This window comes from Pholis gunnellus (assembly GCF_910591455.1).
Source record: "Pholis gunnellus genome assembly, chromosome: 5".
In the NCBI taxonomy this organism is placed as follows: Eukaryota; Metazoa; Chordata; class Actinopteri; order Perciformes; family Pholidae; genus Pholis; species Pholis gunnellus.
The window spans coordinates 25,836,848-25,862,756 of NC_136531.1; the positions used below are offsets into that span (position 1 = coordinate 25,836,848).

At 43.2% G+C, this 25,909-nt stretch overlaps 3 protein-coding genes across 7 annotated transcripts in view; 1 reads left to right on the forward strand and 2 right to left on the reverse strand.

Moving 5' to 3' along the window:
* Positions 1–796: 796 nt before the first annotated feature.
* Positions 797–17,113, reverse strand: dtd1 (D-aminoacyl-tRNA deacylase 1). Its single transcript, XM_079158818.1, has 6 exons — positions 17,018–17,113; positions 16,044–16,134; positions 14,601–14,836; positions 13,132–13,229; positions 6,768–6,923; positions 797–1,695 (listed from the first exon to the last, which is right to left on the reverse strand). Exons 1-5 carry the CDS (start codon positions 17,058–17,060, stop codon positions 6,768–6,770), a joined length of 624 nt encoding a protein of 207 aa, XP_079014944.1. The 5' UTR covers positions 17,061–17,113; the 3' UTR covers positions 797–1,695.
* A 1,979-nt stretch (positions 17,114–19,092) lies between these two features.
* Positions 19,093–21,454, reverse strand: LOC306696748 (small integral membrane protein 26-like). The gene is made up of 2 exons (XM_079160432.1): positions 21,263–21,454; positions 19,093–19,532 (listed from the first exon to the last, which is right to left on the reverse strand). The coding sequence occupies exons 1-2, from the start codon at positions 21,375–21,377 to the stop codon at positions 19,357–19,359; spliced, it is 291 nt and encodes a 96-aa protein (XP_079016558.1). The 5' UTR covers positions 21,378–21,454; the 3' UTR covers positions 19,093–19,356.
* Positions 21,455–24,415: 2,961 nt separating this feature from the next.
* Positions 24,416–25,909, forward strand: part of LOC306695574 (uncharacterized protein) — a 28,416-nt gene continuing 26,922 nt past the window's right edge. For all 5 annotated transcript variants that reach the window (XR_013767081.1, XM_079158837.1, XM_079158839.1 and 2 more), the window contains exon 1: positions 24,416–24,538. The gene's annotated coding sequence lies outside the window, so the exon portion shown is untranslated. The remainder of the gene's footprint in view (positions 24,539–25,909) is intronic.

The following is a 25,909-nucleotide window of genomic DNA, read 5'->3' on the forward strand; positions in this document are numbered from 1 at the left end:
ATGCATTCTGGATTCATTACAAATCAACTGAAATATTGCAAGCCTTTTATTCTTTTAATATTGCTGATTATGGCTTACAGCTTAAGAAAACTCAAATATCCTATCTCTAAATATTAGAATATCATGAAAAAGTATACTAGTAGGGTATTCAACTAATCACTTGAATCGTCTAATTAACTCGAAACACCTGCAAGGGTTTCCTGAGCCTTGAAAAACACTCAGCTTGGTTCAGTAAACTAAATCACACGTATGGGGATTATCACAATATTCTAATTTTCTGAGACAGTCCTGTATATCTTTTAAGGATGCTTCTTGTTATTGAGAATTTGTTCATTAACAGTTTGCTATAGTTACTATACATTATATTTTGTATTCTTATTTGTTACATGTTTGAAGTAAATAAATACATAGAAATGAACTGTAAGGATTGTTACCGTCTGTTCATATTTATCAACATAAATCCCATTACTTTAGGACTATATAAGTATAATTATTAAACCTGTGTAAGATAAACATATTGTTTGTTTTCATGGACGGCCGAATGGTGCGTCACTTTAAATGTTGCCGCCGCAAGGAAGGAGCTAATAAAGGAAGCATTGAAGCACCTTTCCTTAGCTTTTAGAGAAATATCATGACGGACACTTAGACACTTCAGATCATTTCACTTCAGAGAGGAACCTTCCGAAGCAAAAAACACTATTCCACCACAGCCACGCTGTGGCCGGTATATTCTAATGAGCCTGCGTGTGACACAGGAAGGGGAGCTGAATCTGATTGGCTTGTTGAATCACGTGATTTCCGATGCAGGCAGCCCACCACAAACTGACTGGGTCATCTTCTTTACCAGCTTGTGGGTTGGTAGGCTCTCCAGATGCACAAACAAATGTGCACAAGCACTGGAAAAGTGAGGATTTCATCATATAGAAGAGACATTCAGATCGGTCTTTTATTTTGAGGTCCAACTGAAATCACAGTTAGTTTCTGCACTCTAAAGATCATTCTTAACATATTGCCAATATTCTAGAAAGCATGAGTTAGAGAGCTGATGTGGGCGGTAGGTCAGAGTCCGAGGCCTTGTGTTTTGTTGCGATGCTGTTTAGCTATAAGACATACATTTCTTTCACAGAGCACCTGTGTGCTGGAGCAGTTGGGCCTCAAAACATAGCCTTTTCATACAGGTACAATAACCTTTAATGACAGACATTACACACAAACCAAGGTGTCACTGACGTTTTGATATACTGATACCACTGTCCTCGTGCTCACTATAAGCCACGGACTTGGATCTGAGTTATGCTTCAAGGACAGTCCCATGAGAGAGTGAGACAGGCAGGGAGAATCTGAAAAAGAAAGACGGAGAGAGACAGAGCAGGATAGAGGTAGACACCTGGAAAGATCGGCCGGAGGAGAAAGACACTGAGCCACACAGTCTAGTGCTGTGATGTCTGTTCCACCCCCTCTGCACCCCTGTTCAGTCCTACATCAATCGAAGAAGACTGGGCAGTCTTGAGGTGACACATTGCCTCTTTACTTTACACCTTGCCAGTCCTATCTGATTGTGGAGGACCCCGGCGGGGGGACGATGCTCTGCTCCAGGCCAGAGGAAGGAGGACGGTCCACCATCAGGTGTCAGTCACTGAGGATTGAGGCCTTCCTGAGGGAACTGAGCTCACGGCTACGTCCCCGGTTTGAGATCTGCATGAGAGAGAACAGAATCATTTTTGGTCTCTGGCTCTTCTCATTTGTACTATCATTAATCAATAATAAGTATTAAGGTTGCTAACATTAGCCGCAATAAGCTTATGGTCGTAGCAGACCAAGCGAGGCGGTCGCAGCTAAACTCTTGAGCATATTTGAATGAAAAAGGACACTTTTTATTGCTTCTGTATAATATTGTTAAACAAACAAAAGATAAGAGGGCTAAACATTAAAATGAATTGCATGTGTAAGACATGAGTGTAACAGTCTGTGTTAACAGTGACATATTATCAACATATCTTCACCTTTTAACGTAATGACGAACATGTTAGCAAACAGTTACAGTAGCACACCTATTCCACATCCAGCCAATAGGGGGCAGCATTCTTTCAGTCCAGTATTCACTCTCTATTTCTTCCGTTTCTGTGAGCAAACTTGTGGGCCAGAAAACCAAAAGCTATTGGCTGAAAGACGCTCAAACAGTTCTCATAGCTCAGGGGAAGTGCAACGTTTGGTGATAATTCTCTACGAGGGACAACTTTCACATCTCTGTCTTTGCTAAATACTACCAATAATAATTAGCACGGCTGTAAAGAAAGATTGACTTAATCCACAGCATTATAGGTGACCAGATGAAGTGAACAGTGACAAAAACAGGTAACTGGAATTACTTTTTTATTGTTTATCATCAAAGTTTCACAGATGAACAATGTGACTGTAAGGGTTAATCAATAAAAAAGGCACAACATTGTGAAAGCAGACATATGAAAATTGAAACATGGAAGTTACATCCACTCTCTGAATATATATGTGACAGTTTTGCAATTGACAATGCGGGATAGGAATCGCCAACAGCTGACACATTCATATAAGATGTTCATGTCAACATCAGAACATTGTAGGCAGCGAGGAAGGAAGAGCAGAGCAGGTGACGGAGGACTGTCACAGATGAGTCACTGAGAGGAAAGCCAACGCTGCTCATGTTTAAGTCAGGCCAAGCAAACCAGGTCTCTCTTTAAAATATGCAGCGACAGAGTCAAGCAAGCAAGCCCCTTGTCTGACATCTCGCTGACATCCAAACGTCGCTCTTCCACCATAGCACACACATTTCCAGAAGTGCTGTGTGCCAGATGAAAAAACAAAGAACTCTCTGGACAACTCAGACTTTATTCTTTTAGCTTCTTTCTCATTTCCCTCTCTTTCTCCCGTCTCCCTCGATCTGGCTCTCTGTCAGACTAAAAGGCCTTATGTAACGAGGCGCTGAAGCCTCTATGTCTTACCCAACATGCACTTGGGGATTACAGTGCACGGGCCCCCTGCAGAAGAAGATGGGACTACGGGCTTAAGCATTGCTTGTACTCCGCAGACGAGGCATGAACGGAGGCGTTTACACTCTCTGCGCTGTTCGTTGCATTATTATTAACAGCAGAGGGCGTACAAACAAAATGAACTGTGAAGAATCAAAAAGACAATGAGTGTAATCCAGAGATATACATGTAGAATGTAGCTGTAACAGGCATTAACTACTTTATTGCCTTTCAACAAACCCTTCAAAGAAACAAGTCGAGCATTAAATATATTATGAAGAAACAAAGGTTGAATATCCTGTTAACTACTCGATTCGAAATATTTACTCAGATGTAGATTTTTAAGACCTCCTGTTTCTAAAGCATTTAAAAAACGAGCTGACCTTCTTTGTATAATCCCCAGACATGTAATCAGTGCTTTTATCCTTTAACTATCTGTGACAGTCACGTGATCGTAGGCAGCGCCAAATTACAAATAAATTCAGAGGTGCACGACCAGGCGGCCGCGACCACTTTGCGGAGCCTTCGTGCCCCGCGTGTCGGCAGGGATTACCTGGAACCGGCTTCACCACGGCGAGTATAAAGTATGCTTTACAAGGTCCCACACGGGACAGGACGTGTGTGTTTATGGAGGCCTTATAGAACGGATAAAACTGTACCGTCAAAATGAATGCAACACACTTCAATGGTGCACTTTAAGATGTTCCCACTGGTGTCTGACAGTGGGTGTGAACAGCGGAACAGGAAGTAGGACCGTCACTGTCACAGTTGGGTTGCAGCGCCAGACTGCTTATCAGCCAAAGAGGTGCCACAGCAGCAGGGACACGGAGAGAGATGACTCAGTGCTCTTTATCCTCCTCCTCTGTTTTTGCACTAGTAAACAACTACTGAAGGCAAATAGGAGCAACCCAAAGCCCTCCTCATCCCCACTATATGAGCCAGAGCATGAGAAACAAACAGATCTGTTTGCTGAGTTTTACTGCAACGTCAAGAATATGAAAGAGAGCAGGCAGGAAAAGGAGAGGTGAAAAAGAGAGATGCTGAGGTGAACGACACCTCTTTTCTCTTTTCACTGCACATTTAAAACTGACGTATTGTCCTTGACAGAATATACTATCGAAATAAATGGGAGTAGGACTGATTTAAAACAAGACATTACAAAATATATACAAGATAAAACACAGGCATCAATGGCTTTAAAGTGAAAAAAATGCTTTGTTAAAGTGTCGTTTTATTGCCTATCTGTGTTTCTCCGCAGCATTGTCCGGTGTGAGCTGGGTGGGGGGGTGATGGAGGAAACCGCTCTGGGGAAAAAGCTGTTCCTCAGCCTGTTAGTCCGGGTTTTGATAGTCCTGTATCTTCTTCCTGATGGCAGGGGAACAAACAGAGAGTGACCCGGGTGTGTGATGTCTTTGCAGATGTTGCTGGCCTTCTTCTGGAGGCAGCCAGGTATGGTCTTCCTGGATCTCCTGAAGTCCACTATGACTTCTTTGGTCTCGGCGGTGTTCCGAGCACCACTCAGCCAGATGTTGGACCTCCTGTCTGTAGTTTGTTTCGTCGTTGTTGGAGATGAGTCCCACCACAGTGATGTCGTCGGCAAATCTCACTATTGTGTTGGAGGAATAGGTGGGGAAGCAGTCCTGGGTGAAGAGGGTGAAGAGGGCCGGGCTGAGCACACAGCCCTGCGGTGCACCAGTGTTCAGGATGGTGGTTGTCGATGTCAGGTTCCCCATGTTGACATTCTATGGTCTGTTTGAGAGAAAGTCCAGAATCCATGAACAGCGTGAGGTAGAGAGTCCAAGGTTTTAGAGTTTATGCACCAGTTTATGGGGGATGATGATGTTGAAGGCAGAGCTGAAGTCAATGAAGAGCATCCTGACGTATGTGTTAGGGTATTCCAGGTGAGACAGGGCTGTATGGAGTGTGATGGAGGGTCCTCTGTAGATCTGTTCACTCGGTACGCAAACTGGTGGCTGTCCAGGTCAGCTGGGAGGACGTCCTTGATGTGCGACAGTATCATCCTCTCGAAGCACTTCGTGATGACTGGGGTCAGGGCGACTGGGCGGTAGTCGTTGAGGTAGGTGACTGCGGTCTTTTTCGGGACAGGGACAATGGTGGTGGATTTGAGGCAGGTGGGGACTGCAGCTTATTGCAGGGAGAGGTTGAAGATGTTGGTGAACACACCTGTGCTAGCTGGTCGGAAGTCGGAACAGGTCTTCAGTATGCGGCCCGACACCTTGTCTGGTCCCGCTGCCTTGGTGATGTCGACCCTCCTCAGAGCGGACCTCACCTGGTGGTGCTGGAGGAAGAGTGTCTGCTCCTCCTTGGGCTGGGTCTTCTCAGCTGTTGCTCCGCTGTCTATTAAAGCGGATAAAGAAGCAGTTCAGGGTGTCGGGGAGGTCACTGTGCTGACTGATCTGTGTAGTGCTGCTCTTGTAGTCAGTCAGGGTTTTAGTTCCTCTCCACATGCTCCGGGGGTTGTTGTTCTCGAAGTGTCCCTTGATGCGCTGTTTGTATCTTGGCCTCTCTGGTGCCCTTCTTCAGGTCCCCCCTGAGCACTTTTGTAGGCCGGTATGTCACCAGACCTGAAGGCAGCGTCTCTTGCTCCAAGCAGTAACCGCGTGCTTCTGTCCAGCCAGGGTTTTTGATTTGGGAACACTTTGCTGGTTTTGGTGGTCGTTACTGTCTCAGTGCAGAAGAGTAGGTAAGCCAGGACAGTCGAGATGTACTCCTCCAGGTCAGCTCCCTGTGCAAACACTTCCCAGTCCGTGCTTTCAAAGCAGTCCTGCTGAAGTGAAGCAGCGTCGTCGCTCCATACTAGAATGGTTTTGACAGCTGGTCTTGTTTTGCAAATGACTGGTTTATATGATGGTTATGCTTGTTGAATAAGTGGATTGATAAAGTCAGCTTAGTCGCAAAAGTAGTATAATAAAACGTTTGCTGACAGCATGGAGCCTGTAGGCTCAGACAGTGCAGCGGTGTTGGCAGTGATGTGGGCTACATGTGCGATGGGAGAATGAGGGTTGTGATTTTACTGAATTCCTATTTAATAGGACGCTGCCAAATGATCTGTGCATGTGATGAAGAGTGCGCTGCTGAATGTAGTGCATGGTTACTATTAAACTGGATGGGCCGACTTTGAACCAAAACATGCCATAAGACCTAGTATTGCTTTTTTTGTGTATTTCCCCCCCAATAAGTTCACTGTTAAAAAGGCGAGAAAGTTTACGGAAATGTGCCGATCCTTTGCAACTCAAAAATGTGAGCGAACCATTTTTGTTTCCAGTGTGAAAGACATAAAAAAACCTGCAATTTCTCGTGATAAGGCACAGCTGTAACTTCTCTTGGGTGTCAGGGTTTCTGCAAATTTCAGTCGAACTGGTCCATTAAAACATCTGCCATTGAATTGAGCTAAAACAGACTACTTATAATGAATCAATATAACTCTACATCTATAAATGAAAGGTGTTAATCATACTGTAATCTAACAGTGTGTTATTTTCCTCTTTTGCTTTAAAAGGTGAACGAGAACAGATTTGACAATGTCAATCAGATTTCTCTGGGTTTGAACATTGTTGAAACATTTGAGATAATGAAAGTACATACAACTCATGGGAGAGAATAGGCACATTATACCTTTAAGAGATGATCCTGTATACTAACATGGTGAATGATTTCAGACCTCAAATAACTAACACCTGCAGACACCTGGTGTGTGTTTCAACATGTATTACATGTGTACGCCTCCCTCACCCTGCTTACCTAGGGCTCCCTTTCTGACGACACGTCACCGTCGGCCCCACTGCTGGCATTGGGGTCCTGTCGGGAACGCACAGCGCCTTTTTCCCTGTTCGACTCTGAGGGGCCCTTGGAGCGCGTCTTCTCTTTCCTCTGGTGCTGCTTCTCCTGCTTTGACAGCTGAGGAAACAGGAAAGCTTGATTTGTAAAAAAAACTGTCATCTTCCAGTTCAAATCATGTATAATCACACATGCCCTAAAATTGTCCCTAAGAACATTTAGACGTCTCTGAAGAGGAAAAGGAGTTACATTCAATTGATGTCCATGTCCCGCTCATGATAATACATAGCATTCATTTAAACCCAGAACAATACCAATCTCCTTTTAAAGAGGCACTACACTGCGTACAGACACACTGCACACAGACACACTGCATACAGACACACTGCATACAGACACACTGCATACAGACACACTGCACACTGCACACAGACACACTGCATACAGACACACTGCACACAGACACACTGCACACAGACACACTGCACACAGACACACTGCATACAGACACACTGCATACAGACACACTGCACACTGCACACTGACACACTGCACACAGACACACTGCACACTGACACACTGCATACAGACACACTGCATACAGACACACTGCACACAGACACTGCATACAGACACACTGCACACAGACACACTGCACACAGACACACTGCATACAGACACACTGCACACTGCATACAGACACACTGCACACTGACACACTGAATACAGACACACTGCACACTGACACACTGCATACAGACACACTGCACACTGACACACTGCACACAGACACACTGCACACTGACACACTGCATACAGACACACTGCACACTGCACACAGACACACTGCATACAGACACACTGCACACAGACACACTGCACACAGACACACTGCACACAGACACACTGCACACAGACACACTGACACACTGCACACAGACACACTGCACACAGACACACTGCATACAGACACACTGCACACAGACACACTGCACACTGACACACTGCATACAGACACACTGCACACAGACACACTGCACACTGACACACTGCATACAGACACACTGCACACAGACACACTGCACACTGACACACTGCATACAGACACACTGCACACAGACACACTGCACACAGACACACTGCACACTGACACACTGCACACAGACACACTGACACACTGCACACAGACACACTGACACACTGCATACAGACACACTGCATACAGACACACTGCATACAGACACACTGCATACAGACACACTGCACACAGACACACTGCACACTGACACACTGCACACTGACACACTGCACACTGACACACTGCACACAGACACACTGACACACTGCACACAGACACACTGCACACAGACACACTGCACACAGACACACTGCACACAGACACACTGCATACAGACACACTGCATACAGACACACTGCACACAGACACACTGCACACTGACACACTGCATACTGAATATTAGGATTCCCTACAAAACAGAAGAAGTCAAGTTGATATATACAGTATATATATATATAAAGTATTTCCCTTTAAAGACGCAAGTTTATATTGAAAGAAAAATGGCTTTCCTAGGCAAGCGCTCATAAAATGAGGAGTAACCTTTCTTAAGATATGAAAAGAAACGTTGTGTGAAGTTAAGTTGTAGAAATACATCCGCTTTGGCAGAACTGGAACTGAGACCTTATCCGTCTGGGGTTCCTGATGGCTCACATCATGAACGTGCTGCATCATGACTTGCAGATCATGACATTTGCAGCATGTTCAGTATTCACCCAAAGGTGCATGAGAATTAGTGAAATTACTTAAACAAGGACGGAGAAACACGTCAGCGGCACAGACCAGCACTCCACATCTGACTTGTCTTTGTGGAAGTACAACCACTTCTACTCTCTCCTCACCAAGAGCTGCTCTGGAACGTCATATGCTCACTTCAACGAGTCCATTGTTGTGACTACATGCCCAGCCTCGCACACACTCCAAAATAACAGTTCACAGTGCCACTCGGTAGTCAGTACTCCAGTCAAAGAGCTCCTCCTTTCCTCATTGTGTTCTTCACGGCCCATGAAACACAACAACAGTATGCTAGCGTCCATCTGAAAAGGGGCCTGTAAACACAGGTGCTAAAACTTTAATGGCGGCTGGGAAATATTTATGAACTAAATGTCATCTTGAAAATCCAAAGCATTGCATAAGACATTACATTATTCAAAGAGGAGCCAAAGAAATCAGTGTCATTCCCATTTGAACCCATTTACACGCTGTGGTATCAAACCAGGCCTGCTGACTTTGTTGATACCGCTGTGAACAAACGTACACGTTCCTCTTCAAGCATTCAACATTTCAATCTCTAATGTTAAAGAATTCCTTCACCCCAAAATGATCATCTGTATATCAGATACTCGCCCCGTGTTACCTTGAATTCCAGAAGAAAACTTTGTTTCGCGATCCTCTGTGAATGAAGAATACAAAATAACGGCGATTGGTCTTGACAAATTAAAGTAAATGTGGGCCACGTTCAACAAAAGCAAAACTACATGCAAACGTCCGTTTACAAAATCTCACACAACTCATGCAGAATAATCCAAGTCTCATTCATCCCGGAGTAACATGACTCCTGTGCAAGCGTTAGTCAGTTTCTGCAGAAGAGTTTGAAATGGTACAGTTGTACTGAAGATGTTTGTACTACATCAGCTGATGGATCAGCTGGTTCACTTCTATGCATCAAATTCTCATACAGGACCCCTATTTAAGCTGCTTCAGCCTGCTACCCTTGCTGCTTCCTCTGCAGGCCGCTTACAACAATCCTCTTCACCCCTCCTCCACCCCTCCTGCTGTGTCTGACTTAACCAATGTCACTTCTGTTGTCACTGATGCCGGCTCCGTTCTGTATCCTTGGGGGTCTTTGCAGCTGCTGTCCCCTTAGGCTTTTTACATAAGCACGCCCTTCCATGTGCTTACGTGAGAGCAAATGGAAATCAAAGTTTTCTTTGCTTAAAGTGGTGCTGGCTGAATTAACATTTCCTTTAAAGCTACAAACCCCAAAACTCTGAATCCCAACTCGATAGAAACCTGACCTTACATGATCAAACATTCCATCCTTTCTGTGTGTGTTGGGTTTCAGCCCAGAGCCCCAAAACAAAATGCACAGTCAGGTGATCAACCTTCAGAAAAGGACCCCTCTGCTATGGACCCCAGTCGTTCAGCGTCCCAAAGGCAACATCCAGACGGCATGATTTTCATTGCTCTGGATAACACCATTGTTTGCTGGCCGCTTGACCCTGCAGAGGACTAAATCCCTGATTCATGGAAAGAATGGAACAGTGTCTGTTGGCCATTGCTTCATTTCCCCCCCCGTGCCAAGTTTAGCCTGTTGGCTGGCCTTTTATCCCTCATGTTCAGCCTCAGCTTTGGCTCGTCGGCCTCCACAGCAAAAATTCCCAAACAGACAAGATTACAATTCTGAGCACTGCTTAACATCCCTCCCTTTGGGCTCGAGAGTCAAGGCCACCGAGGGGACGGCAGCCAAAGCCGGCCTGAAGCCACAGCATGAGGACGCTGGCCGGGTTCCACAGCAGTGACCAGAATCCATTCAGGAGGACGAATATATGAACGTCTCCTGGAGTAAGAGGCTGATAGAGGTGGTGCTTCATGAAAGAGATGTAGAGGTGAAACTAACCATTATAAGATAATCCTTTCATAGTCCAACAGCGGGGACATTTACTAGTTATTGTAGTTGGGTTTTAATTATCTAAGAATAATAACTTAACATACCTGTACAAAAAAATGCATTTTCATTATTATCAATACAGTCCATCCCAAACTGAGTTACAGGAGGAGCAATGTGGAGTGAATGCAGAGTGTTATTATCAAACACAGGATTAAGTCAAACATTATTAACTCCTACTTTATATTGCATTAATAGCTGGAACACTGCCATCAAATAGTTCCAATGTGCTTTTCCTGCTGTGAAAAAGATCAATTACTGACTGCGTTTGTAATAATGAGGAGTGCTCTCATGCTAGGAGAGCTATCAAGATTCAGCTTAGCATCATTTACTCAGAGAGCAAAACGACAGGGAAGGAAATCAAACGCATGAAGAAGCTCTGGCCCTGGAGTTCACTGTCAGTGGAGGAGGAGAGCCTTGTGTCGGTTCAGTCTCAAAACTCAGTTTGAGCTAAATTATGCTTGCATTCTATTTTTGGCACAACAGCAACTAATGAAACTAATGTTGTTACAAGTTGATGGAAACACATTGTTTTGGCTTCCAAACGGGGGGGGGAGCTAACTTTTTCATCCATCCACCCATTCATTCATTATCTTTAACCGCTTATCCTAAAAAGTTACGATTGTCCTGTTCAGGGTCACGGGGGGCTGGAGCCGATCCCGGCTCACATTGGGCGGTAGCGGGTTACATCCTGGACAGGACAGACAACCACTCACACTCACATCCACACCTTCGGGCAATTTAGAGTCTTCAATTAACATTAAGTTGCATGTCAGCCGGAGAACCCGGAGAGAACCCACACTGAGACAGGGAGAACATGCCGACTGCCCCTCATGCTGTGAGGCAACAGTGTTAGCCACCACCAGCCCGCAATCTTTTTCAATTAATTGAAATAATACTAAAATAAATATTAGTTTTAAACTAGAATTTCCGCCTTAAGGTTGAATGTTGCAGTTTACATCCATGTCTGTCTAAAATGTCATCACTTTATCATTTTAGACATTTGTGTGAAATTGTCATAGTGTATCAACTCTGCAGTTATAGCCCAAAATGTGAGAGACGGACAGACGGACAACCCAAAGATAATGTTTTGACACAACATGGGTGGCCGTGGCTCATGGGGTGGAGAGGGTCGTCTGGTAACGCCAGGTTGGCGGTTCCATCCTTGGCTGCTACGTGTCGCGTGCCGAAGTGTCCCTGAGCAAGACACTGAACCCCTAACCGCTCCCAATAAGCTAGGGATGGGTTAATGCAGAGGTTAAATTTCATACGTATGTACATTACGCTGAATATAATAAAGTTTAAGTTTAAGAACTTTACCTCAGTTAAATGTTGCTTAACTCAGAAACGTCCTGATCCCAGATCAGAGTGAAGGAATCTGACCAGACATTCAATGCAAACTTTCAGTACTCGAGCGTCTTCACCAGCTGGTGCTCTGGACATATTTTGGTCTGAACCAAAAAAGTATTGAGGATTAATACTCAACCCTGCCCATCAGAAATTGTCAGAACTTAATTTGACATCAACTCGTCTATTAATCGACTATTCACTTCAGCAACACGGATATCCTCTCCTCCCCAACACAGCAGGGCACATGCATGAACGGCCTCACAGTGAATCAGTCCCACTGAGGTGGACGGCAGACATGGATCTTGGAAAAGATGCAGAGCCCATCCAATAACTCAGGCAGATTTGACTTTGTCATGTTAATAAAAAATCCAAAGATATGTTGGACATAAGTAATGGCTCTTAGAGCTCGCATGGCGTAGAGAAACAACTAACAGGAGGGAAAAAACATTAAAGTTTGACTATTTTAGAGATTGGAGAAACCAGCAAGAGGACTTTAGATTTGACAGCATTTAACCGAAAACCCAACTCTTCTCCACTGACAGCAGCTAGCAGCTCCAAATTGTAGAAATGGTGAGAATTCTTTATTGGTTCGTCATTAGAGCAGTTTTGAAATGTTGGATGTACATTTCTTCTTAGAAACTATAAAATATCAGTCTTGATCTAAGAGTCAGTTGAGCTCATTTCATATTTACAGCCACATAATAATTAAAGAGGTCAGTGGTAGTCGAAATAAACCACAATTTTCTCAATTCTGTCTTTGCATAATCCATGTTTCTTAACAAAATCATTATCATTAAAAAAACTGCTCTACATGTAACCTGAGAAGAGTTACTGCACACAACAGGGAGGGAATAGCCCCACCTAGTGGTTCACAATGAGGAATAGAGTGAGCCCCTGGAAAGAGGAATGACACTTTTTGAATGATTTTAAGTTGGATAGATTTATCAAAGAGAAGTCAAGTCAATTTTAGTTTTATGACCCATTAGCACAAATTTGCCTCAAGGGGCTCTAAGAAGAAGCCAGTTCATATTACATAATGACTCTGAATCTGTATGAAACCGTGTATGTAGCTCAGTGTACTAGCTTTATTCTGAGCTGTAAATTAAACCCTGATAACGCCATCAACTTATACGAGACTGTGGAATACAGTTGAAAGCTCCAGTAGAGAGCTAATAAGTGGACCTTGAGTTCAATTGTTCTGTCAATCCACTTTATCCAAACCTCAAAAAACGTACCTGTCTGGGGTCTGAGGGGCCCGTAGGTGACGTCAGTTCGACAGTAACAGGTCCGTCATTTTGAATTTGGACCTGCATGTAGGCCCCGAACTTCCCGTCTGGAGACACAAAAACAAACAGACATTTTACAAGCCATCAACAATGAGAGCTGGAAATCAGACATCAGAGACGTAGGATGAAGCCAGGTTAAATCTGTTAGCATCACTTTACTAAATCTAAGTAGCCCAGCGCATTCAAATCCAATCCTATCCTAACGTCAAGAGGCAGTACACGCTGTTTGTTTGGCATCGTCAGCCGATGTCCCATGAGGACGTAGGACGACGTGGACCCTGGAGACATTGGGGACCGAAGACGGAGGGGCTGTAGGAGGACAGGAAGTTTAAACTTAAATGTTCTCCTTTCTTCAAACAGAGTGCAGGAGAGTAATGACACCATCTGCACAATGAAGCTGTGGGCTGCGGTGGAAAAGCGCTGCATCATCATATTTCCTCTCTGGGGGGGGGCTAATTAGGAAGCCTTATGCCTGCCTTGCTGGGACGAGGTGTTCTTCGCACCCGCTCCCCGGTGGGCTGACCCAATTAACTGCCACCGTCACCACCGCGCCGTCAGAGCCGTGATAATCCCCCCCCCCCCCCGAAGGCCTTACACCGAGATGGGAACACTGCAATGAAATAGCAGAGGGGCAGGGCACCGATCCAAACGTATGAGTGGGTGGCGATAATGGTGACCCTCAACACTTCACTTTTTAATAAGCTTGGAAACAAGTTTTCTTTTTATCCGTCTTGTCCTCCGGCCTCCTGTGTCTGTTGAAACCAGCTTCATTGTGACCTCCTCACTGTTTGGAAACTTCAAACTCTGACCTCACAAAATCTAGCACAATGTCGTAGAACTAGAGAAGTGTCCTCAACAAACAACAAAGAGGTTAATCACTCAGTTGTTCCTCCCTAACTTTAGTGGATCAAACCCAATCGGGTATGGAGTTAATCTGCAGATGCTCTGCTTCAAAATGAGGTGTCAGCTTTTGAGACACAACTAAAGGTCAATCTGTGACCTGTAACAGACTAGAGAGGTTTGTTCTTAGCCTGGCTGATTGCTACTGAAGCCCCTACCGGCCGGTTTAGAGGAGTGAGCAGTCAATGACGGTAGAAAACAGTCAATCAAATGTTGTTGTTTTTAATTGTGAATCACTAGAATCCACAAGAGGTCCTTGAGCATACAGTTCTGAAAGAGCACAATTAACTATCACGCTGATGGGTCCAGTAGCAGAGATTAGCTGTGGACAGACGGACAGATACACATGCACGCCTGTGGAGAGATGCTAAACAATGGCTACCTGACCCCGGGCTGACGTTTAATGTGTAGGGATAACTGGGACACTATCAGAAGCATGCACCAAGTGTTATCAGCTCTCCTCTGAGGTCCAGCAGCAGCAGCAGCAGCAGGAAACAGTGAGCGACAGGTTCACTCGCCTTTAATGAGCTCCGGCTTGTAGCTGGTCCTCAGGTTCTCCAGGATGCTGCTGTAGAAGGGCTGGGCGAGCTCCGCGGGCATGGCTGAGTGAAAGTCTGGCTTGTTGCCCTTCAGAACACACTGCAGCGTGAACTGGCTCACGCACAGCACCTCAAAGTCCCGGTCCATGACACTTTTGGTCCACGCTCGGCCGCTCTCGTCCTCAAACAGCCGCAGGTTGAGGATCTTCCTCACTCTGAAAACACACGAGGATCAGCGGTGAGGAAACTGGGACAATCCCTCTGATCCATGTGGTCAATGCGAGCGGAGACTTTAGGACTTTAGAGCACACGTTAGGAGACTGATCACCTGTCCTCCACACATCGTTGCTTTTCATGCTTGGACATGAAGATCTACTTGGAACTTGACTGATATATATAATCACTCACAACAAGGATTTAGTTGTCTATGTTGTCGATCAGTTCTAATACGGTGGAGTAATGCAGTTCAAGCAGGAATCAGTTCTAAAGCTCTGCTTGCTTTTGATGGTTTTGAGCTCCTTAACTACAAACCATGGATACTTTCTATCTTTGCTCATCATTTTTAATGCGCGATATAGTCGGAGGTGTTTTTATGTACCTTCCCTTTTGTTCCAGACACTTATTGACTCACGTTCATTTCTGGATGTCATGAGAATCAAAACGAGCACACTTGTAATCCATCAGTGTGAACCTCACGTCTGCATCGTTTGTCATGTTTAGTCATCGTTGCATGGCAATGAGTCTGCACTGCAGAAAACAAACAGAATGCACTCCTGGTGTTCAGTGTGTTGGACTCCACAATGTTAACACATTTAAAGACTTTAACACTGTGTGTGAGGAAATGAATGGAAGCCAACAGTTGCCTGGAATAGTAGAAGAGTTCAGCTGCCCATGGCCTCAGAAGGACTGAGCCCCCCTTCTGGGCTCTAACACGTAAAAGATACTAAAGAAACTAGAACAACTAGTAAAACATACTAGAGTCTACAAATACTTGAATCAGCTTCGGAATGTCCCACCATCTGGAAGTTTATGATTATTAAATGCAAACGCCCCCTATATGTAAAACATGTAAATGCAATAACACACGAAACAAAAACTCTGTGTGTAACTCAATGAAATAAAAATATCAACCGATAACAAAACAACTTACATTAAATAGTTGATGTTAATTCTTTAAACGTGAGCTATAAAAGAAGAAATGTACTTAAAGGGACCTTTAAAGATAAACTTGTCTGTACTGACTGTATCTTGTTGTGAACTCTAGTCGAAAATACATTAGTACAATTTAGAAAATTAAGGATACATCAGTTCATAACTCCAAACTCATCCGTGTGGTACTGCACATGACACAGAGTGTTCCCTCTGATGATTTGAACTGTAGCCTGGGCCCGTTAAGGTGTCGAAGGCCCCACAAACACTCACATGTAGTCCGCATCCTTCTGGGTGTCCTCCACCGACACTCCCAGCAGTACGCACAGTCCTCGTCCTATGGAACTGATCTCTTCTTCTCCCACTGCAGGGACAGAAGAAAAGGGTCGAGGACATGAGCAGCTACTGTCTTCAAGCAGCCGGGACAGACAGGAGACGTCCAGGGGACGTCCAGGAGACGTACAGGGGACAGACAGGAGACGTACAGGGGACAGACAGGAGGCGTACAGGGGACAGACAGGGGACAGACAGGAGACGTACAGGGGACAGACAGGGGACAGACAGGAGACGTACAGGGGACGTACAGGGGACGTACAGGAGACAGACAGGAGACGTACAGGAGACTTACAGGGGACAGACAGGAGACGTACAGGGGACAGACAGGAGACGTACAGGGGACAGACAGGAGACGTACAGGGGACAGACAGGGGACGTACAGGAGACAGACAGGGGACATACAGGGGACAGACAGGAGACGTACAGGGGACAGACAGGAGACGTACAGGGGACAGACAGAGGACAGACAGGGGACAGACAGGGGACGTACAGGAGACAGACAGGGGACGTACAGGAGACAGACAGGGGACGTACAGGGGACAGACAGGGGACGTACAGGGGACAGACAGGGGACGTACAGGGGACGTACAGGGGACAGACAGGAGATAGACAGAGGACAGACAGGGGACAGACAGGAGACGTACAGGGGACAGACAGGGGACAGACAGGGGATTTCATCCTATACCCTTTGCTGGTTTCCTCCGAGCTTGGAGCCCCTGCCAGCCTCCGGATAGGCAACCCCACCGTCTGTCTCTGGAGCCATGAGTCTAACTTAGCTGCTAGTGCTATTGCTAACCCAGCTAGGTGAGCTAACGCGCGCGCTCAGCGACGTTAATAAACGAACGCTGCCAGCCTCGGTTTTGCGACACTACTAAAGGGGTGAAGGCATGCCACCTCGCGCAGGTCCTTACCTGCCACGGTCGCCTTGGTGACCCTCTGGATGATAGCTCTCATCGTTCCGCTCGTGTAAGGCCGCTCACTCTCTCAACTTCCGCACACCTCCGCCGTGGACGGGACGATGTCGCCCTCTAGCGGCCGGAACACGCAACACATGTCCCGGAGGTGTGTGGTACAAAGAAGATGTTCCTTCTTCTTCGTGGCATAAGTGGAAAGTAACTAAGTGTAATTACTCGATTACTATACAAGTCAGAGGTACTTGTACCGTACTTGTTATTTCATTTCCTGCTGCCCTGTACTCGTAGGCGACTCCACTAGATTTCAGAGTGAATATTCTACTTTTTACGAGCTACTTGACAGCTTGTTACTTTGCAGAAAAGGATTTTAAACCTATGAGCATATAATGTGATGCATTATGTAACAGTATTTAAAATAGCTCAAATGACTTTGTGCCTTAAATACATCAGAAACAATTAATGTTACAACAGTTAACTCCGACAAAGCTCATTTTCCTGCATAGCAGGTGCTTTGACCATTAAGTTTGTTTTACTCCTAAATTAATTTACTTCTGTAAAAGTATGGAAAGCAGGACTTTCACTTGTAATGGAGGTTGTTTTTTTACAGTGTGGTATTTTATCACTCACGTCAGTAAAGGATCTGGCTCTAAATACTAAGTTAGTGAATATAATAGCAACCTCTAAATATGAATTTTAATTACAAAGCAAATGAGAGAGCTTATTTACCCGACATAACTCAATGTTTCAAATTGATACAACAGCCCAACTGTATGATGAATCTGAGCAATAAATGTTACAATATTACAGTATAGTGCAGCGTTGATGTATCGGGTATTGCATGAATGGATATTGCTTTCACCGGATCAGAAAAGCACTACGGTGCTTCTTATGTATTTCCACCTCAGAGGCCTTTTTTTGGAGGACAAAGATGGATGAATTCCTCTTGGCTGCCTCAGTCGTGGGTTAGAGTTAACCCTACAAACATCACTAATGTTAGTAGTAACTGCTGTCTCAGTCATCAATCAAGATAATGACGAGATCTATAAAAAATAATCCAAATAATCCATATATAAACAGTGTGTGTATATATATATATATTAGAGCTGTGGAAAATAACGCGTTAACGCGTTATGATTAAATTACAGGATTAATTCGTTTTTTTTTTTTTAACGCATTTAACGAATGCGCAGAATGAGCTTCCAATATACCCAAAATTGACCGTTCGCCCCCTTAGTTACTGTTGCTACGTCAACAAAACTCCCAGGACTGTCAACCCTAAAGCATGGCGAGGACGAGGACCAGCGCTATATCTGTCAGTGTCAGTGATACTTTTTGGAGTAATATCTCCGCGATATTCTCCGGATCAAGGCAAAAGGGACTGCAATATGCAGTGGAAGGATATATCCAAAACATTAAGATCACGAAGGTGACGCAACAATAATCGAAGCAAAAGCATACAGGTCTCAATCAAAACATCTCTAATGCAGTCAGGCGTTAGCTGCTATCCAAACAAACTAATGTAACAGACTATCTCATGTTTGTCCTTTCTGGTGTTGAAGATATGTCCCATCAGGGTTGCCGTAGAGAGGGGGCAATTCCCGCCTCTAGGAAAAGGGGCGTAAACGTAAACGGGAAGACGTTATGGTTTCACCGTAGCACTACCAGCCTAAAGTACCATCTCCACGCGGCGCATGCGTTGGTCGGTGAGAGGAGTTTAAGTGGAATGCGCCAAACCACCCTCACTGAACAACGTAGTTCCCTCACTAAGTCTGCCTGGGACAAGTTGACTAGCACAGTTGCCAAATGGATTGCAAAAAGCTGTAGACCGATTAATATTGTTGAGGACGAGGGGAAGTTTTACGAGTGGCAACGGGGTACTCGAGCATCAAAGCACCGCAAAGACGCACAATAATGACAAAAATCGGTAATATGTGATTAATCATGATTAATCCACAGAAACCTGTGATTAATTTGATTACAATTTGTAATCATTTCACAGCCCTAATATATATATATATATATATATATATATATATATATATATATAAACAACAACCTTCAGACAGTTTCATATTAGCCTCTTACATAATGAAGAGATCACGTTTATTTGTACATCATTGTGGACAGTAGCTGACAGTAACATTACTGAATATTGTTGGCAGATAAAGAATAAAATAGATCTGGGGTCAGACCATTAGCATCCAAACACAATGGCAGCTGCCTCAGACCTGGATAGTGCGCTGGAATTTATTTTCCAAATAAAGAGAATATCCTCACACAAAAAGCATTCATAGTGCATTATAAAAAGGTGCTCCTGACGAGCCCAGTGTCCATCGTCATTTGTCACTGTCTCCACTCTTTGGTTCCCCGCTGAAGGACCGGATGAAGTTGTAGATCCTCGTGCTGTACGGGACAAAGTCTTTCCTGTAGACGATGACCGTTTTGGAGTGAGCCGTCTGGTGGACGACCTTATTTGGATCTTCTGGCTCTTCAACCGCTTCTTTTCTTTTCACTAAGTTCAAGGGTCAAAGTAAAGAGTGAGCCGTTAGAGCGGATATCATTCTATGTAAGCTGGGTTGAGTGAATAATATACAGGATAACAACTGTGAAAGGCAGCCGTGTCTGAATGAATGCGAGTAATTGATATTTATTTATTGTAATAAACATTCTCAGCTTGACTAAACAATAAATACAAATCAAAATAAAGATAAATAACGTAAGAAACTAATTTATTGAAGCACTTTGAAGTATCCATCTGCAAAACAACTATTGCTGTCAGACAAATGTGCAGGAAAAAGTGCAATATTTCAACATAACATTGAAATAGTCAAGTACCATGATATTCATACTAGACGACACTAACTGCTGATTACAGCCACACAGCCCAAGCTATAGATGGTGATATGGGTTCACGTTGATGCTAAACAGGCTATAGGTTAGAGAACACAGCAAAGCTGCACAGTGATGATAGAAAGAGGATGAAGTTAGTTTGTCAAAGGCATCGTTGTTTAGCGGTCCGTGTGTACAGCAGACATTACGGTGTAATCAGTGTGTCAGCTCTGACTTCAAAATAAAAGCTGAGTTTTGGTGAATGTGATAGGCAATTTCACATTCATTCAATAAATCAGTCTATCAATAAATAAATAATTACATAAATAAATAAAATGCATTAATAAGTAAGACAAAATGAATAAATATTGAATAATACAAAATAAATAATTAGTAAATAACTGCCGCCTGCTAAATGTATTTTAGAGAAAATGTAATTCCAACTATATCAATAATTAGTCAGATGTAAATAAGAATACATTTCCAAAGACTAACCTGACCTCAACATTAGTACTTTACCTCACATTCAAAAACTCCATCCACTTTGGATTAATAGGAGACACCTCAGAGTATCACTTAGATAATACCAAGATATTCTGATGTGGAATTTCAAAATGAAAGCCCTTAAAATGTCTCATGAGCTATCTCCCCTCTAATTTCATGTTAGAAAGGAAAGGACTACTGTCACTGATTCACTTCACTTCAGAATGATAGCAGACTATCAGTGTGAAACTAACATAAGAATAAAAGGACATTCTGATGCAGATTTCCTAAATTGACATTAAAATATCATATATGAGCGAAATGCAATGAAGAATTTTAAGGGTCAAAACTAAATGAATAAAACACAACTAAGTATATAATTCAATGTTAAAATAAATGAACGGGCCTTTACAGCAGCATTCTAGTGCTTAGAATAGGTTAAATGCAGAGGTCAGCTTTCATGTATGTTTATGACAACTGTACTTTAAGATCGTTTTTTTCTAACTTCAGCCTGCAGTACATGCATTACAATGCGTAAAAAGTCCACGGCACGTTTTTTTAATTTTTTCCTTAATGTGAGATTCACTGATTTGTTGAATGAATGTGAAATTGCCCATCACATTCACCAGAACGTAGCTCTTATTTTGAAGTCATAATAGTCGTAATGTCTACTGTGTTCACGCACCGTAAAACAACGTGGAGTCCAAGAAGACTCTAGTGACGGTCTGTTCACGGATGACTAGGATTCTAGGAACACTATAAGTGACTCTAGTGCTAGTCAACTAGTGAACTGAACAAGTACAAACCGAATTAGCTCGTACGGTTTGTTTTACAGCATATAGTAATACAATAGTACAATACTCCTAAACATAGACTGTATATAACCGACTGAACAGCAGTATAACACGGTTACAGTTGATCGTCCCTCACCTGGCGTGTCGCCCGAGTACGTGACGTATACGTAAGAACCGACCATGGTCCAGATACCAACAGCGTAGACTGCAGACACTCTCGTGTTCCACCTCACCAGATCTTTGAAATTCATGACAGCAGTCTGCTCCGGGGTTGTTAGCCTCTTCAGGGGTTAGGGTATCTATTTTCAGTTCTGGCTGTGCGCCGCCATGACAGTTCACCCGGAAGTACAACTGAAAATGAAAACTTCCGGTCAGGGTTTTATCAAAAGTATCACACGTAATGTTTTTATCAAGAAATGTTGATGTACGTCACATGCAAACTTGACAAATTAGATTTTGTATAAAAAACATCAATAAAAGGAAACAAAGTTAGGTCTAACAGATTTGAGGACCATAATGCTGATCATACATATACAGGACTGTCTCAGAAAATTAGAATATTGTGATAATCCCCATACGTGTGATTTAGTTTACTGAACCAAGCTGAGTGTTTTTCAAGGCTCAGGAAACCCTTGCAGGTGTTTCGAGTTAATTAGACGATTCAAGTGATTAGTTGAATACCCTACTAGTATACTTTTTCATGATATTCTAATATTTAGAGATAGGATATTTGAGTTTTCTTAAGCTGTAAGCCATAATCAGCAATATTAAAAGAATAAAAGGCTTGCAATATTTCAGTTGATTTGTAATGAATCCAGAATGCATGACATTTTTGTTTTTTTAATTGCATTACACAAAATAAAGAACTTTATCACAATATTCTAATTTTCTGAGACAGTCCTGTATGTTTGTATACACATAAACACATACGAGGCACCACATAATAATAATTAAAAAAATATTTTCTGAGTTTGATAACAATTTCAAAAATGTCTGTCAAACACTGCGACTGGAAATAACCCGGGACACATTTATAATGTTCATGTTTAAAACTGTCGAATGGTCAATAGATTGTAAAGTTGTGAAAATTGTAGAGAAATCCTGACGGCTCGTTTCAATTTATACATTTGCAGTAGTATGTGGAGACATTCCTGGGGGAAAGAGCTGTATAACAGTTTTTCTCCATTGTATAGCCCTACACACACAAAACTATGCACACAATTCACACAAAATAGCATGTTTGTATGATGAGATTGCTAATCTCAATTCATTTGTTCTCCAATAGAAATTCTAAATTAAGCAGGACTGAAGTCTTACGGATTGATTTTTTGAAGGCACAGTTGTTGAATATTAGCTGTGTGTATTTTTCCATGGATTGAGTGTTTTGATATTTTCATAGTATTTATATTGCTAGTGCACGTGAGCGTGCCTTACTGGTACTGCTCTGCTTTCATAAGGCGGTTACAGCTGATAATGTCGTCCAGACAGACAGCGTCGTCCCTCCGATCCCCCCTCCGGTAAACACTTTTAGCTCTGTCAGCACTTTCAGTGTTGTTAGCACCGTTAGCTTCTAGCAGCCGGCTCAGCCGTCTCCATGTTGAGAACCATGTGGAGACAATAGAAATGCTCTGAATGTCGAATTTAGCAATTTTAAGTCTTTAAAGTGGAATGCTGGTCTATGTTTCTATTGAGATATATATGTGGATATAGAAAAAAATACAACACAATTTCCTAAAATAGCTGGGCATTTTTGCAAAAACTACTCAAGCAGGGGTACATAGTGGGTTTGGGACTATTTTCCGCCATGGATTTGTACACATTTGGTGCTGAGGATTTACATCAACAGGACAATGTATGTGAGACTGACTCAAATGAAATACAGCGTACATGATCATGGTGAAGAAGGAACATGTAACAGAGTGGCTCACTGATGTGGAGCTCTTGCTACAATACAGTTGGACAGTATCTTATCTTAGTGCAGTACAGTAGTAGTTATCACAACAGCCTCCGTTTAGAATTTAAACTATTATCATTATTATGAGTGGTTGTTTCATTTTTTCTTTTGGATATGAGTGATGCTAAATGATGCTATAATTGCAGATGTCACATAGGATATTCATAGATATATTCATACGCCTTTGATTTTATTTCTTCATCCTCCAACTCCTGGAGGCCCTGAAGCATGAAGGTGTAGATCCACTCGTGCCAGCACTGACACATACCTGAGTAATAGTAGCCGGGAGCTGTGGGCTTATTAATGCAACTCACTCACATCTCCCCAAACTATTTGCCCTTTTAAAGACATCTGAGCGTGGAAAATAATTATTATTATAACGATTACTTCAGACTGGTGGTGTTGAGGTGACATCTTAACAGAAATCAAACACAGCCTGTGTCAGTTTGAAGTGGGAAGTCAGACGCATCGGTCCACGTTAAAGTAAGAGACAGAAGAAAAGAACACATGGTGCTGTGTTGTTGTTTGATCGCTGTTACATCAACAGACTTTTCAAACATGTCACTAAAGAATTCATACCGCATAAGTTTCATTCAGGATGGATTCAGACTTGATCGAACAGATTCAACTCTGAATCACACCTCCGTCACAAGGTTTGTGTCAGTAGTTCCAGATTGAGTGCTCCTTGTCTACCTGACACAGTGGATATATAAGAGAGGCTTTTCTCCACTTGAAGTTGTGTACCTGTGATGCATTTCTCAGCTCCAGTGAGAGTGAATATAAATCTGACAGTCACGGTGCTGCAGGGAGAGTCAAGCCTCACTGCCACTGTAAAGCTCAAAGCATGTAAACAAAGTCACAACACAGATCACCCTCTTGAGGAGACGGATTTGTGGCGCTGACTATTACTGCTCACATTCAGATGCACAGTTCAGGAGTCTGCTGCTGAATCATGATCACTATCTACGGCGCTGCAGCACGTTCTTCTAGAGCAGGTAGAAGATAATGAGGATGAATTGTTTTGTCCATGCTTATGTTTTCACTTTTAATTTACAATAATGATATTTTTCAGGCCTTTCAGAGTCACGGTCACATTCTTTTATTGTGTATGACTCTTCACACATGACACAAGCATGTGATTATAGAAAAAAAGGAAAGTAATTATCGACAGAGTGGCGCGACACACTCTGACTGCCTTTATTCCGTTGTTTTCTTCTGCCATCCAAAGAGCCCGGGGCTCTTGTTCCTGCACTGACTAAACAGAGAGCCTGTGAGGGGCCCATTCCACTTTGTTGGGACTTGTCGACTGAAGCTATGAGTCAGATACGCGCATGTCTCCGGCACTGCACAGCGTATTCCTTCAGCACCTGGACTTGATACACTGCGATGTGCTGAACAGGAAAGACTCATCAGTCTTTTCTGCTGGGAGACATTACTTCTGAACAAATAATCTAAAAGGTAAGAAAACTCACTAGCATTCTGTTTTATAAAATCACTCAAACCTATTAGCCGCTATGCAATCATTAGTTAATGCTGAACTATGGTTTTTACGGGTTCAGGTTATCGCCACTTCAGAGGAATAACATGAGTCATGGCAGCCACAATCGTTGTGAATAACAGTAATAAATGAATAACTATAACTGTAGACTTTAGCTTGTATGTCCTGAGTCTCTTTAACATGGAAAATGACTTTTAAAGATTACATAAGATCATCTTTATTGATCCATCAAATACATAAAAAAAATGAAAGGCACAATGCATTAACAAAGTATATTCAGTCACGCATAATAACACATATAGAGAGAAGGTTAGGAAGTTGCTTTGTATCAATAAATGCTGCAACAACAAAAAAATGCACTTAAGTGAATAGAATTGTGGGAAAGTGTTTGTCACATAGTGGAGAGACGTTTACTATGTAAACGTGTTGTGCAAATGTTGACTGAGAAATGTAAAATGTGAGTTATACATGTAATTCTCTTCATGTAGCAGGTATTTCCTTTCTTCACGGTTTTATGCCCACAGTATCTTCCTGAGGGGGGCGGGCTGCGTGGGGGGGTACTGTTCAGTATTTGGGGGACTGACATTGTCGGGGGCTTCACTCTGCCCTTTTCAAGCTAAATACCCAGACTCCCCCGTCAGACCAAGTTCATATTTCCACAAAGACCCAGCCAGTTACCTCAGGCAAATGAATGCTTTCAATGGACACGTTATCTCGAACAAGCCAACGCAGGGCTCAACAAAAAGGTGCATTTAGTGACTGTGTGGTCTCCATCATAACGTAGCTCTGGCAGCTTTTCCTTCTTGAGCTGATGATGGTAGCAGCTAAGGAGTGAGCCATCCTGCGAGCATTTTTTATTATCCTGGAAACAAGATTTGCGCTGAGTGGCGGATGTGAGAGAAACCTCATATATGTATTATGCAGTTTGCCATAACTTTGAGAGCAAGGCAAAGTAAACAAGGTTATTTTTCAAAAGGCACATCAATTTGATGAAAAACGTCACTGGAGTGTCATGAAAAGAACCATCAGCATCTCGTTTACATGCAGCTAAGAGTTAATTGAGAGCTGCTAATAAATAAAACTATTTGGATCGGGGCGAGTAAAAATGGACTTTGGGCAAGTGATTCCCGACCTACTGACCTTCCGGGATAGTAAAAACAAATATCAACTCTGTTGCCCCCTAGTGGCAGTATGATAGATGACAGTGTAGTGAACAGTGTGCACACCTCTACCCACAACTAAATCAGCTAAAAGCAACACATGGACTACACCAGTTTTCACAGGATTCACTAAAGCCTTTTGTTTGTAGACAAATTCCCAAAGTCCCAGTG

Excerpts from the sequence above, each read along its gene's own strand:
- LOC306696748 (XM_079160432.1), bottom strand. The coding sequence starts at position 21,377 with ATGAATTTCAAAGATCTGGTGAGGTGGAACACGAGAGTGTCTGCAGTC. Across the intron at positions 19,533-21,262 it reads GTACTCGGGCGACACGCCAG|TGAAAAGAAAAGAAGCGGTT; the intron begins GTGAGGGACGAT and ends CCTTGAACTTAG.
- dtd1 (XM_079158818.1), bottom strand. The coding sequence starts at position 17,060 with ATGAGAGCTATCATCCAGAGGGTCACCAAGGCGACCGTGGCAG. Across the intron at positions 13,230-14,600 it reads CAAGCCGGAGCTCATTAAAG|ACGGGAAGTTCGGGGCCTAC; the intron begins GCGAGTGAACCT and ends TTGTGTCTCCAG. Across the intron at positions 6,924-13,131 it reads GCCCCTCAGACCCCAGACAG|CTGTCAAAGCAGGAGAAGCA; the intron begins GTACGTTTTTTG and ends CTGTTTCCTCAG.